At 41.0% G+C, this 15,880-nt stretch overlaps 1 protein-coding gene across 14 annotated transcripts in view; it reads right to left on the reverse strand.

The window, feature by feature from the left end:
* The window catches only part of csnk1a1 (casein kinase 1, alpha 1), a 35,013-nt gene extending 22,459 nt beyond the window's left edge, over positions 1–12,554 (reverse strand). For 2 of the 14 annotated variants that reach the window (XM_036942687.1, XM_036942688.1), the window contains exons 1-2: positions 11,797–12,553; positions 11,144–11,250 (exon numbers count right to left, since the gene is read on the reverse strand). In XM_036942687.1, coding sequence (XP_036798582.1) covers positions 11,144–11,250; positions 11,797–11,919 — 230 coding nt within the window. In that variant the 5' untranslated portion in view covers positions 11,920–12,553. Of the gene's footprint in view, positions 1–11,143; positions 11,251–11,796 lie in introns of all 14 variants that reach the window. The other 12 variants (XM_036942695.1, XM_036942691.1, XM_036942692.1 and 9 more) reach the window with 8 other exon arrangements.
* Positions 12,555–15,880: the final 3,326 nt, after the last annotated feature.

The raw sequence follows: 15,880 nt of genomic DNA on the forward strand, positions 1-15,880 counted from the left end.
ACTTATGTAGCAGGCGAAACCAGATTTTTTTAAGTTTTAATTTTTTAGGTCACCCTGTTTTCATTGAGTTTTCATTGGGAATCCAGATGTCTAAGGGACTTGCTTGCAGTTCCTACCGCTTCCACTGGATGCCACCAGTCTTTAGAAATTGGTTGAGGTTATTCCATTGTGTAATGAAGTACGGCAATCTTGAAAAAGTGTAATGTGTACTGTTTGATAGAGGCGCAAGACCAGAAAGCATGCTTGAGTTTGTCTTCCTGTATTGAACACAGATCATCCAGTCTTCAATTTTATAGATTATTTGCGTTTAAAAAATGCCTAAAGTTGTATTACAAAAGTAGTTTGAAATGTTTTGGCAAAGTTTACAGGTAACTTGATATTTTGTAGTGACGTTGGTCAAGTTGGAACCAGTGTTTTTCTGGATCAAACGTGCCAAATAAATGAACATTTTGGATATATATGGACGGAATTAATCAAACAAAAAGGACCATTTGTGAGGTTTATGGGACATATTTGAGTGCCAACAAAAGCTAGTCAAAGGCATGATTTATATATATTTTTCTGCGTTTTGTGTCGCGCCTGCAGGGTTGAAATGTTCTCTTTTGTTTACTATGCTCAGATAATAGCATTGTTTTCTTTCGCCGAAAAGCCTTTTCGAAATCTGACATGTTGGCTGGATTCACAACGCGTGTAGCTTTCATTTGGTATCTATCTTACATGTGTGATTTCATGAAAGTTAGATTTTTATAGGAACTTATTTGAATTTGGCGCTCTGCATTTTCTCTGGCTTTTGGCCAAGTGGGACGCTAGCGTCCCACATATCCCAGAGGTTAACAGCGTGATTTGCCAAGGCAGGATACTCTGAGCGTAGCCCAATCCAGAAATCTGGCAGTGGCTTCTGATTAAATTCAATTTTCACAGAACCGCTTGTTGCAATTTCGATGAGGCTCTCTTGTTCAGATATCGGTAAGTGGACTGGAGGGAGGGCATGATCATCCGTTCCGGGAAAGTAAATGCGTAATTGCGCACAACTCACTCCGGTGCTTCGCTATATCACATTTGACATCGTCAGTAAGCTTGAGTTCATTTGCAAAAATGATTTTTTTTTATTATTATCATACAATGGAAAGACCTGTGTGTTGTCCTTGTTAATGCAGACAGAAAAGAGCTCCAACTTCTTAATCATAACCTCAATTTTGTCCCGCACATTGAATATAGTGGGAAAGTCCCTGTAATCTTAGATTCAGATCATTCAGGTGAGAAAAAACATCACCCAGATAGGCCAGTCGTGTGAGAAACTTGTCACCATGAAAGCGGTCAGACAGGTGAAAATGGTGAGTAAAGAAAACTTTAAGCTCGTCTCAATTAATTTTTTTATTTTTTTAAACGTGTCAATACTTTGCCCCTTAATCAGCGCACTTCTGTAGGTTGTAAAAGCGTTACAAGGTCACCGCCCACATCATTGCATAGTGCAAAAATACACAAGAGGTCAGGGGCCCTGCTTTAACAAAGTTACCAATTTTCACTGAGTGCCCAAAACGTCTTTAACCTCTAGCGACGAGCAATCCCGTATCCGGGAGCGTAATCATAGCCTCAAGCTCATTACCATAACGCAACGTTTCCTATTCATGAAAATCGCAAATGAAATGAAATTAATATATTCAAACACAAGCTTAGCCTTTTGTTAACAACACTGTCATCTCAGATTTTCAAAATATGCTTTTCAACCAAAGCTACACAAGCATTTGTGTAAGAGTATTGATAGCCTAGCATAGCATTAAGCCTAGCATTCAGCAGGCAACATTTTCACAAAAACAAGAAAAGCATTCAAATAAAATAATTTACCTTTGAAGAACTTCGGATGTTTTCAATGACGAGAATCTTAGTTAGATAGCAAATGTTCATTTTTTCCAAAAATATTATTTGTGTAGACGAAATAGCTCCGTTTTGTTCATCACGTTTGGCTAAGAAAAAGACCGGAAAATGCAGTCACTTACAACGCCAAACTTTTTCCAAATTAGCTCCATAATATCGACAGAAACATGGCAAACGTTGTTTAGAATCAATCCTCAAGGTGTTTTTCACATATCTATTCGATAATCTATCAGTGGTGGCAGTTGGCTTCTCATCAGAAGCAAACGGAAAAATACTGCAGCTGGAGATTACGCAATAATTGCAACAGAGGACACCAAGCGACCACCTGGTAGATGTAGTCTCTTATGGTTAATCTTCCAACGATATGCCTACAAATACGTCACAATGCTGTCGACACCTTGGGGAAGCGACAGAAAGCCTAAGCTCATTCGTGGCCCATTCACAGCCATATAAGGAGTCATTGGCATGAGGCGGTTTCAAAAAATGCAGCACTTCCTGATTGGATTTTTCTGTTTTTTTTCTGTAACATCAGTTCTGTGGCACTCACAGACAGTTTTGGAAACGTCAGAGTGTTTTCTTTCCAAAGCTGTCAATTATATGCATAGTCGAGCATCTTTTCGTGACAAAATATCTTGTTTAAAACGGGAAGGTTTTTCATCCCAAAATTAAAATAGCGCCCCCTATATCCAAGAAGTTAAAGCTGTCAGGCATTCCCTTGGAAGCAAGAGCCTCTCGGTGGATGCTACAGTGTACCCAAGTGGCGTCGGGAGCAACTGCTTGCACGCACATTACCACTGAACTAGGTCTCCCTGTCATGGCTTTTGCGCCATCAGCAGGATTCTACAGCGCAAGTATTTCATTCGCATTTGCCCATAAAAATAGATGTGTGAATCTGGAAAAAAAATTACAAGTAAAGATTACCTACCGTAATCCATTTCTACCCCGCTGCTAATTGTTTAAAAACTACAAGTCTCACATTTCTAAGCGGCATGCGCCAATCACAGTATTGTTCTGTGATGACGCAGTCCAGTCAAAGTGAGAGAAAGTCTATAAGTTAACGTGCAGACATCACTAAAAATGAGGCCCATTCAATTTTACTTAAGCGAAAAAGAGACAAGGAGAAAGAGGAATGCTGCGAGGGGGATTCACAAGGTTCAACTAATGAAACTTCTTCACAACGTTAGCGACGCTGCCGTGACCCCCGCTGTCACGTCAACAGCCTTGGAGTCAAGTGCTGCTGTCTGAGGAGAAGAGGCAGCTGAAAAATAAAGAAACATTGCATACTTCATTTGCGAAAGAAGGACCTTTCGTCAAATTTGGGCTGCTAATCAGACTACACCACAAAAATGGAGTTGACATTAATCCCACATACGCCAATGATGTGCGGAGATGATCAGTCAAATTGCTGACATAATAAGAGAGCCTGTCAGCGAAGCTGAAAGCCACAAAGTATCTTGCCGTTCTAATAAATGGAGACACTGATATATCCAACACCAAATGCGAGATTGTCTACGTGCACTTGTTGGAGGATGGCACGCCAGTCAAACTCCTAGTCGGACAACAGACCCTTGAGCACTCCCTTGCAATTCCTAAGTTGTTTCTTTTATAGCCTTTAATCTTGTATAAAGTTTAATCATTAATCATAATGAGATAGAATTTAGTTTGTCAGAATTACTTTTGTATAATATTTGTGTGTGTGTGTTGTCATTCAAGGTGTTTTGATGATTCAAGGCCACATTTGGTGCTGTTTTCCCAGAGGATGGAGGGTCATGGATAAAGAAGTGCATCTCCTTCAGGGCAGATGGTGCCTCCATGAGCATGGGCCACTGTGGGGGAGTGATTTCCCACTTGCAGAGAGCATATAATCCCAATCCACTGTATGCAACAGAATGTATTAGGTTTGTAACTATGATTTTGTTTTATTTGCTAGCAGAGAATGCTAAATACTGTGTGTGCGCGCGCTAAGTGTTGGAAAGGTAAATACCACAGAATTATTGTTTTCTGTTGACACAAGAGACAGGGGGGGAAGACGGTGAATTGTTTGGAAGATTGTTCTGACTTTCACAGGCTAGAGCTGGCAATACTGACCATTCAGAAGAAAGAGCCAATGGTTTCTGTCGTGTACAATCTTCTGAAGTGATAAGTCTTCTATCAGATTCAGCTGTAATTCCAAACAGGGAACTCTATGTTCTCGGGCAAGAGCTCAGTGTGGATATTTACACACTGTCTAGCAACAAGGGAACTCCCTGGATCCCCCATGCCCACAAAGTGTTCCTGTGGCATGGACAAGACAAGGACCTTGTCTTGTTTGAGGAGCAATCCTCACCCTGTAAGGGAATGACCTGAACCTCCCCCAAGCCACATCTGAGTTGAGGAAGACAGTGACCAGACTGGAAGCACTAAAGCTTAGGGCAAAGGCAGGAGGCATGCTGGAGAAGATCCAGATCACGCTTGCTCAGCAGCAGGGTGATGAGAGGAGATTCCAGGTGTGTTAGGATGAGAGCTTGTTAGGTTGTAAGAGAAATCAATTATTAAAATTGATGATTGAGAGATTCTCAATGTGAGAATCAATGTATTTGTTGCCCAAATAAACAGAGTTGAGGTTAAGGAGGGAAATGCAGTGGAGGGGTCTTCAAAAATATATATGGGAGAGAGACATACATTTCATGGTGTTGGTATGTGTACGTGTCTCTGTGTGTGTTATTTCTGTTAAAGGGAATAACACTGAAGGGGAATCTAAAAGGCTTCACAGACCTCACCAATCCCCAGCTGAAGCAGCACAGAGGCGGCCATCAACATCAGCGTGGATGATCTCAAAGCCAGGTTTGGTGGTTTGCTTAAGGACGAGGGTGTCCAGACCCCAGTTGAGTCTTTCAGAGTGTTAAACCCTGACACATGGCCAGAAGACCAGGCCAGCCTTCTTACCTTTGGCAATCGTGTCGCAGACCTGATGAGGCATTTCAAGGAGCCTCTAGAAAAGGTAAGAATTTATTTGACACTGCATTGCCATATGAGACAATGTTATGTTTGCATATTTGCAAACTCACTTGCTCTGTTCAATCCTGCCGATCGGGTTGCAACATGGCTCCAATCCAGGATGAGCAGCAGGGGCTGAAAATCTTGGTCAGCCACAATTTCAAGGACAAATCCTACAAAGTGTTTGAGCTAGTAATGTATGAATATTTATCTTAAATTCGCAATTACATAGCCAATGAATGAATGAATGAATGAATGAATGAATGAATGAATGAATGAATGAATGAGTATATATATATAACAACTTTAGATTTCACCCATCTCATTCTCGAATGGTTTAGACTGTTTGGAAGTTATTTTCCTCCTGCTTTGACCCGTGCAGTGCAGGTAGAAAAAGCAATTGCTGTGCCCGAAATTATCAACTTTACCCAGTATTTCAAAAATTGACCTTATACACTGATTGTTTAAAGCAAAACTAACAAAACTATTGCTGATGGTGAAACAGAACATTTAAAATAAAATCTAATGTAGCCTAAAAGTTAACAGCGCATTTGATTACAATGACCAAGCAAATGACAGTTGCGATTCCAATAATAATATTGCTTAAGCCATTAAACATTTGAATGCTGAAGGTGACATGCGGCCTACCACTCGTTTGAACAGCGCACGAAGCCGCTCACTGTTTTACTAGGCTACTGATATTGCCTGGGTTGTTCAGCATGCAAAATTACTTGATCAATGACTCACAGTTACATGCCTAGTTCGACACTTAAGGAGAGGACGCATCAGTTGTCACAAAACACAAGGAAAATTAAATTTGGGAAGGTAGAAAGTAAAAACCTGAAGGGGGGGGAAGTGAATCGGTGATTCGTAAATTTTTGAACTATTTTCGGACCGATGCGTGCTACATCCATCTTACAAATTTGAACCGGGAACTGATGCCAATCAGTGAATCGTTACATCCCTATTATCTGGAAGAAAAAAAATCTTCATTACATCAATCAGTGGGTACATTGTTCAGCAAACTACCATCACGTGCACTACAAAAACACAGCTAAACAACCTCTTACTGGTGAGCACTGGAATTAAAAAGGGTAACTACACCCAAAAATCAAAATCACGTTCTTCCCAGTCCTCAAGTTGTCTCCTGGTGTGGTTTAAGCATTTTTGCAGACTTAGAAAAACAACTTAGATGCTATAAAAATAAACTTAGATTGAGAGCGAAAACCTGAACGGGGTACACGGAAACCTAAGCAAGCGGAATTTAAGGAATAACTAACAGTCAAGCTAAAAAATAAAACCGATTAGGGCCCTGCAAGAGTCCACACTGCCATTTTTCTGCTCTGACAGATCTTTTGGAATTAGCTGAGGCAGGGCTTGACAATAATCTTTTTAGCCACTTGTCCTTAGGACAAGTAGGGTTGATTTTTCACTTGTCCAACAATTAAAAATGGACTAACAACTTTGACATTGTAGGATTTCCAGACACCACTTTAGAAAATAAAATGCATTAGGCCTACTATCTTTACCATAGAGCATCAGACAAAAACGTAGGCTAAACTCTGCCTATTTATTGGCTTATATATATATATATATATATATACACAAGCATGTCTTTAAATACAACAATGCCCTTTAAGGCTCTCCTGGAGGATAGTTGGCCACCCTTGGTAGCCTATTGAATATTGCAACATCGAAATCCATTTTATGTCTTCATAAAATAGTTCAAAAACAGATCATTGGACAGTTCTGGGACAACAGATGCAAAATTCATACAACCACTGCACATAATTATTATATATATTTTTTAATTACCATTGAAGTTGATGTAACAGACTGTTTAGCTTAAAATGTTGCTAAAATATATATATTTTCACATTATAAGCTCAATGTGCATATGGCTGTAGGCTATGCGGGAATGTTCCAAAACCTAAGGCCTAAATGTTTAAATAATAATTCCCTCAACATATCTATGGTCTTACCTTGGCTACTTAGAAACAAAGTAATACAGTCTTCATAAAATGACAAATGGTCCAAGTTTTAAACAATTAAGTTAATGGTTAAATAGTTTCAAAATGGTGACCGCCTCCGCTCAGATTCAAAGTGGGTGATGTGCTATGCGCAACAGGCACCGACAGTCCTTCACTCGCCGGTCTTGTGACCATCTGAACAACCCGTGCCTCGAGTATGTCGACAGAATCAAGCATTTAGACGTTCATGTTAATCATCCTTCATTATTGGTTGTCAAACACGATTGGCGTTTATAGCCTATATTTGGTCTGAATTTTGGCCACATTTTCTTGTGCCTCCCCTATGCCAGCATTGGTTTGGACATGAGGCTGTAGCCAATATGCATATCTACACTTTGACATGTAGGCATTATTTATGTACATGAAAAATGTATTTAAATATTAATCTAATATTGGCCTCTCTGATACAATTCTTAGAGTAATAATAGGTTGATGTAATTTTTTTGTACTTCATTTGGACAATCCAAATCTATATTTCTTGTTTCTTTCACTTGTTCCAGCCAAGAGGACAAGCGTTAATGTCGAGCAAGTGTGAGAGTGTTGTAAGTGTGTTGGTCAACAGCACGATTTCAAAAGACCACCATGATGGCAGCAGAGCAAATGTACCTTGAATAAAGCAAACAGTTCCAAACTCTGCACTTCAAAACCCTTATACACCCCCCTGGACACAGCCTCCCAAGCACATGAGTAACAGCCAACATGTGGCTGCCAAAAAGTATGGTGATAAAATGTGGTAGGCCTATGTAAAGCTCTAGAGGTGGGTAGATCAACAATTCCATGTTGGAATATTCCAGGTCATAGCCAATTCAAATACAGAACAATTTAAAACATGCCAATCTTCAGAACACAAAACAGGAAAAACTCAATATTCTGATAAACCATGTACCTTGACATGTTGATGGTGTGCTGCTACATTTGAGCAACATGGAGAAAGTCAGAGAAAAAAATAGACTATACAAAGAACCCTGGCAGACAACTCTTTACTCAAACCATATAAAATAGTACAGACAATGTGTATGCCATCTAGGCTACACATTAAACTACAGTCAATTAGAGTCCAGGCACAATAAGCAATCCTCTAGTTGAATACTGTTCATAAAAACTGCTCAGGCAAACACATTACAGGAAACTACAGGCCTCAGACCAATTTCCTCTTTTAGGGAGGCCAACAGCATGCTGCTCAAAAACAAAAACAGGAGAAATACGGGCATAATATCAGTAGATACCAAAGCTTAAGAGACCCAATCCAACATGTAACTACAAAAAGGGACTCAATTAAGGAAAGAAACAAGAGACATGTCCTTAACGAATAGATGGGCCCTGTATTTTTTGAAGGTGGAATTAATAAAAGAGCAAGGTTTCAATCTCAATGGACCCAAGAGAGAATGCACAAGCACAAGACTTCCCTTTCTGTTGATTATAACACAGCCATACAATTGCAACAGGCAGTGTGGGGTAGGTGGGGCTTGTTCAGCAGGTTCTTCTGGCTTTGAAAAAGTTGAGCTCTTGTAATCTCCCTGCTTGGTCCTACAGTAACAACCGTTTCAAAAATTCTAACACAGCTCAATTCAAAATCGCACTTTACAGCATGTGACAATACTCACTTGGCCGCAAATTCTATACTGCCCTGCACATTAATGCAAGATTAATAAAATGTAACAAGTATTCTTTAAATGCCTGTGTAACTCCCAGTCTCTGCTAGAGGGACCAGCTGATCACCACTGCTTTCATTCATGCAAATTCAAAATCCCCCTCCTTACCTGCCAACAGTCAAGGGCTCCATGACTGGAGTTACCAAACAAAACGGGTCTATAAGGTATGTAGCTAACTCACAGAGTGCAGCTCTAGAGTCCAGGTTACCAGTAAGCCACCATGCCAAGGTCCACACTTAACCAGCATGGCTACCACAGCATTCTGCAGCAATACACCATCCTATCTGGTTTGCGCTTAGTGGGACTATAATTTGTTTTTCAACAGGACAATGACCCAACACACCTCCCTCCAGGCTGTGTAATGGCTATTTGACCAAGAAGGAGAGTGAAGGAGTGCTGCATCAGATGACCTGGACTCCAGTCACCCAACCACAACCCATTTGAGATGGTTTGGGATGAGTTGGACTGCAGAGTGAAGGAAAAGCAGCTAACAAGTTCTCCGCATATGTGGGAACTCCAACACCGTTGGAAAAGCATTCCTCATGAAGCTGGTTGAGAGAATGCAATGAGTGTGCAAAGCTGTCATCAAGACAAAGGGTGGCTACTCAAGAATCTCAAATATATTTTTATTTGTTGAACACTTTTTTGGTTACATGTATCCTTGTATTATTTCATAGTTTTGATGTCTTCACTATCATTTCTACAATGTAGAAAATAGTCAAAAATAAAGACCCTGGAATGAGTAGGTGTCCCCCCCCCCCCCCCCCCCGGAGCTGGTTGGAGTCTCCCCTTTCGAAATTGGTGACAGTTTGCAGAGCCAACTGTTCGGTCAGGACAGTCAGTTGTTAGAAGAGACGTTACAGTATACTAACACACAGATGGCATTTGGATACATTTCCAGTGGACTTTATCTGTTGGTCTTTTATTTTTTTACTAAAGTGAAAGTTGTTTGCACAAACTCACTAGGCAGTAATAGAATGGAATTGTTTTCATGTCAATAACTTGGCTCACCACCACATAAAACCTGAGGTCAATTAAGTGGTGCCAGTTCTCCAGAATGTTTGCAGAACCCTCAGGCGAGTTCCATAACAGGAATGGCCCCAAGCGCAGAACTAGACAGGTGCACCAGCCACATGCTGATGATGTACCTGAAAACAAACAACCGGCTATGACTGTACAGAGGAAGCGTGAAGCACCCTCTTATACAACCCCCTTTCTTATTTATCCAGGCAGTCCACAGGGTACACCACCACAAAGCAAACCTAACCTGCCCACAAAGGCTTTGATTAAACTACATAACCAAGGAAGTAAGCTGTGAAACTAGCCTGCGTACTTATTGCGCTAGTATCTAAGGGCGTTAGCATGTCCTATTCAGAAATTCTCTTTACCTTATTGCTTAATCACCAAAGCTGTCTTGCTCATTTAGGGCAGTGTTCCCTTACTCATTACAAGGTTAATACCCAGGGCAGGAAACTGGAGAGGTTAGCAGATACAATTGTGTGGCAAAATGTCTACCGCACATGTTTCAGTAGTGCATAAATAGTTAGAAGCCCCTACATCACTATGGCATGGTGTGAGTTCACGTGGGAGAAAATTGATCCAGAAGGATCATGGCAGGGCCAGTAGTCCCATCTTTCTTCCATTAAATCATTGAAGCAGCCAAGCCTAATGACCAGCACCACTGTGACAGTCCAGCTTAAATCAGAGCATTAGCTATTCAGTATTAAATATCATTGACTGCCATTACTCACATATCAAAACAAATAGGCACGAAACTTAAAACGCGATTGTTTATTTGTTCAGAAGCTTTGACTACTTAATGAATTCACACATTAGTAATAGTATCCTTATGTAATTTTCCAAGTCAAATGCGAACAAGTGGTGTATTTTGTCACAACACCCTAAATTCACATAATAAATGACATCTAAACAAAATACATAACACTTATAGTAACGTTACTAATCCTTTCAACATATTTATTATCAAATATGGTTCCCAACTCAGTTCTACTGTTTTAAAAGTGCACATCCAGTTTACAGCCAGCCTCGATTCTAAATTCAGTGTCTGTGAACCAAGTCATTACCAAAGTCTCACTCTTCAATGGCCTTGTAAACGACAAAACCTAAAATAAAATACTTAAAAGGTGTTTGACGTTATGAAGTCACCTTGAGGAGACAAAACCACTAGGCCCAGATAGTTGTTTTCGCAAGCGCTGAGCCGCCATTTTCTAACAGGGTAGGAAGACATGTTGGAACAAACAAAAGAGGAGCGGCCATTTCCAACCACGAATTTTTGATTGCATGATCATTTCTTAAAAGCTGAAACAGTGAACAACCCTACATGGTTCATGGCGGATGTTGCGTTCGAATAATCTTAACGGTAAAAAGTAAATGTGCAACGTTTCCATAAGCAAAGACCAAGGAAAGCATTGCCAGCTAACGTTAGTTATACGAGCTAGCTTGTAGCTCCAGCTGGCATTTGGTAAAGTAAACTAGAAATGTGTTTGCAGGCAAGATGTAACTTTGTACAAATGTTAGACAAATATGACTCATTTTCACATACATCTCAAATATTAAACTGTGTTCAAAATACATTTACGTGTATATTACCTTATGTGTGGGATTCCAACTCCTCCTTGTAAGATTTTGTACAGTTTGCTTTCATATAACAACTGTGGGTGTCTGGCTTTCTGAGATTCCAATTTTACAGCTACCTCCTGCAATACAAAATTATCAGTTATGTAGCTTAGTACAATCTATCCAAGTTACTTTGCAGTAGCCTAATTGGCTAACTAAATAAAGATGTATTAATGCCATCCTAATTTACTATGCTAAAATAACGTTATTTACACGGTTTGCTGTAACCAATATCTACTATCTTAGATGACAGTTGGCTAGCTAGGCTAACGTAGCTATCATTCAGCATCGTTGAACAACATTTCAACAAGGCAAGTTGAAGCTAGCTAAACAATCTAATGGGGTGTATTCATGCGGCCAATTCTGTTGCAAAACGTTTAGCAACAGAATCCGTTTATCCCAAACGGAAAACTTTTGCAACGAAAACTAGATTTTCTAATGGACAAATACACATTAATTACTCCCCGTTTCGGTTGGTTCTTAAACGGTAAACCTTTCCCGTACGAATATACCCCTGTTAAATCTCGGTTAGTCAGCTAGGCTGTTGATTGACAGAGCTAAACGGTTAGCTAGTTAACATTAACAGTTACCCACTTGGTCAAATTTATATTTGAATGTTTTTTTACCTCTCCATTTGTGATGTTGATCGCCAGGTATATGTCACCAAATGACCCAGATCCAATTTTTCTGACAAGCTTGTATTTCCCACCGACAATAAATTCGGCTTTAGAGCCGCTGCTGCTTGCCATATCCTCAAAATCACGAGCAACTCCTGATCAGTTTAAAATAGGATTTTCTGGGACTGCGCCGTCGGTTTCCCTTCTCGGCCAGCTCGTTATCAGAACATACACAGAAGTCCTGGCTGCTCGTGGGCGATGTACTTGAAACAATGTAACGTTAGCCAGCTAGCTAGAACAGTGTTTCTTTTCAGGCGTTATTCGCTAGCTAGCTAGTAAAAAATATTGGAAAAAATAAAACCAACACATCACGAAAAAGGGAACACGATTCTTCTGAAAACACCCCTAACGTGCCTAGTATGTCCGTCGCCCAGTGCCTCGGGAAAGCTAGCTAACGTTAGCCCACTAAGCTATCGGACACCAGTGGAACTGCGAAATTCCGTTCGATCTGTTTGAACCACCTCCGCAAGAGGGGCAATATTCTTCTTGTTTGTCAAATTTCCGAAGCTACCTACAATTTGGATGTGATTCTCCTTTCTTCGTATAATATTTCAGGACAATCAAGGGTCGCTGCTTTCCTTCAAAGCGCAACCCAATCACTCCGCCATCTTCTTGTCACTACTTTTGATTCCACCGTCCGTCTCGAGGTGATTAGCTAGCTAGCTTCTGGGAGCGAGCGCAGAAGCAGAGACGAACGTTGACGTAAACGGTTAGTTCTTCTTCATTTGGGGGATTGGATTGGCGGATCGCATTCAGCTTTAGGTGCTTACACCGCCACCTACTGTACTGTACTGGACTGTGAGGCCAGTCACGGCTCACCTTACCTATGTACATAACATTCCGGTAAAAACAAAACTGGGAAAAAAGAAAAGTACCCTGCCAACTATTAGCCCTCAGTAAAAAACAAAACACCACCCCATTCCACTGAACATCCCATTCGGGGCGGCAGGGTAGCCTAGTGGTTAGAGCGTTGGACTAGTAACCGGAAGGTTGCGAGTTCAAACCCCCGAGCTGACAAGGCACAAATCAGTCGTTCTGCCCCTGAACAGGCACTGTTCCTAGGCCGTCATTGAAAATAAGAATTTGTTCTTAACTGACTTGCCTGGTAAAATAAAAATAAAAATGTTACTCCAGGCCAACCGGTCTGGGAGGACAGAACACTACCACTCAACACCCCCTGCAGCTCTTCTGCAGTAAAACCTCACAGTCCCAAGTACTTCTCACACTATTTTCTATAACTTACGTCCCGTGTCTGCTGTACAGTTGACAACCATGCTAAGAAACCAGTGGAGGCTGCTGAGGGGAGGACGGCTCATAATAATGTCTGGAACGGAGCAAATTAAATAGCATCAAACACATGGTGTATTTGATACCATTCCGCTCCAGCCATTAGTACAAGCCCGTTCTCCCCAATTAAAGTGCCACCAACCTCCTGTGTAAGAAACCTACCTTACTGAAGCATATATTATTATTATTATTATTTCTTTTGGTCCATCGACCATTTCGAATCTCACCATACCTTCTCTGCTATGCAATCTGGTTTCAGAGCTGGTCATGGGTGCACCTCAGCCACGCTCAAGGTCCTAAACGATATCTTAACTGCCATCGATAAGAAACATTACTGTGCAGCCGTATTCATTGATCTGGCCAAGGCTTTCGACTCTGTCAATCACCACATCCTCATCGGCAGACTCGACAGCCTTGGTTTCTCAAATGATTGCCTCGCCTGGTTCACCAACTACTTCTCTGATAGAGTTCAGTGTGTCAAATCGGAGGGTCTGCTGTCCGGACCTCTGGCAGTCTCTATGGGGGTGCCACAGGGTTCAATTCTTGGTTCGACTCTCTTCTCTGTATACATCAATGAGGTCGCTCTTGCTGCTGGTGAGTCTCTGATCCACCTCTACGCAGACGACACCATTCTATATACTTCTGGCCCTTCTTTGGACACTGTGTTAACAACCCTCCAGGCAAGCTTCAATGCCATACAACTCTCCTTCCGTGGCCTCCAATTGCTCTTAAATACAAGTAAAACTAAATGCATGCTCTTCAACCGATCTCTACCTGCACCTACCCGCCTGTCCAACATCACTACTCTGGGCGGCTCTGACTTAGAATACGTGGACAACTACAAATACTTAGGTGTCTGGTTAGACTGTAAACTCTCCTTCCAGACCCATATCAAACATCTCCAATCCAAAGATAAATCTAGAATTGGCTTCCTATTACGCAACAAAGCATCCTTCACTCATGCTGCCAAACATACCCTTGTAAAACTGACCATCCTACCAATCCTCGACTTTGGCGATGTCATTTACAAAATAGCCTCCAATACCCTACTCAACAAATTGGATGCAGTCTATCACAGTGCAATTCGTTTTGTCACCAAAGCCCCATATACTACCCACCATTGCGACCTGTACGCTCTCGTTGGCTGGCCCTCGCTTCATACTCGTCGCCAAACCCACTGGCTCCATGTCATCTACAAGACCCTGCTAGGTAAAGTCCCCCCTTATCTCAGCTCGCTGGTCACCATAGCATCTCCCACCTGTAGCACACGCTCCAGCAGGTATATCTCTCCAGTCACCCCCAAAACCAATTATTTCTTTGGCCGCCTCTCCTTCCAGTTCTCTGCTGCCAATGACTGGAACGAACTACAAAAATCTCTGAAACTGGAAACACTTATCTCCCTCACTAGCTTTAAGCACCAACTGTCAGAGCAGCTCACAGATTACTGCACCTGTACATAGCCCACCTATAATTTAGCCTAAACAACTACCTCTTTCCCTACTGTATTTAATTAATTTATTAATTTATTTTGCTCCTTTGCACCCCATTATTTTTATTTCTACTTTGCACATTCTTCCATTGCAAATCTACCATTCCAGTGTTTTATTTGCTATATTGTATTTACTTTGCCACCATGGCCTTTTTTTGCCTTTACCTCCCTTCTCACCTCATTTGCTCACATCGTATATAGACTTGTTTATACTGTATTATTTGTATGTTTGTTTTACTCCATGTGTAACTCTGTGTCGTTGTATCTGTCGAACTGCTTTGCTTTATCTTGGCCAGGTCGCAATTGTAAATGAGAACTTGTTCTCAACTTGCCTACCTGGTTGAATAAAGGTGAAATAAAATAAAATAAATAAATAAATTGGTCTCTGCCTTCTCAATGGGCAAGTAAGTGTTGCATGGCCGGTGCCCCAAGTGGCCGTAGTTTACACATTTTAGACCATTCCATTGGTCCTCGGGCCATGCAATCGGGCATGCAAAACAAACTGGCACAGTGAATTTGCACTTGTGAAATCGAGGTTTGCCCAGCAAGTGGACATGAGTCAATAAAAAAACATTTACCGTATTATAACTATCGTTGCATGAAATAGGGAAAATATTCAAGTTCAATGTATGTATTGTAACTAGTGTGCAAGCTAGCAAGTAGTTTCCACTGATGTTTTCAGATCAAAAGCAGCACTCTCTATCTACCTTTTAATCTAGGCCCCCATATCAAATCGGAGAGTATATCATCATATCCGTGTTGCAATTTTGATAACAGTTGTTTTGACATAGGCTAACGACGTAGTTGTAATAAGTGTCACTGATGTTACAGTGGTTCACTGGTGCCATCTATTACCTCACTGAGTCGCAGCCTATAAATATGTTTTGTGAAAGAAAAATAAATGCAAATTTGACCCAAGAAATCCTCCCTCTTAACTCTTTGATAACATACCAACATTCATTGAACAAGCCTGCCCCCAAAGTCGTCTGATAATAAAACAAATCAGAGGAAGAAAGCCTGCTGCATGTGACCTGTTGTAAAGATGCCTTAGAAATGAATAATCTACAGTACATACTAAGCCTACTCGGATTCGTCTGTTCATTCTAAAATATACACTACCATCTTATTCAATTGAAAATGTACAAAGTCTTCTGAGACTTGGTTTTCTATCTAATGGAGTCATTTGTGGATGCAAATTTTAATTTAGGGACTACAAATGACATTGACAAAGGATAACTGACATGCTGCATTGTTACT

This window comes from Oncorhynchus mykiss, chromosome 14 (genome assembly GCF_013265735.2).
Source record: "Oncorhynchus mykiss isolate Arlee chromosome 14, USDA_OmykA_1.1, whole genome shotgun sequence".
Taxonomy (NCBI): domain Eukaryota; kingdom Metazoa; phylum Chordata; class Actinopteri; order Salmoniformes; family Salmonidae; genus Oncorhynchus; species Oncorhynchus mykiss.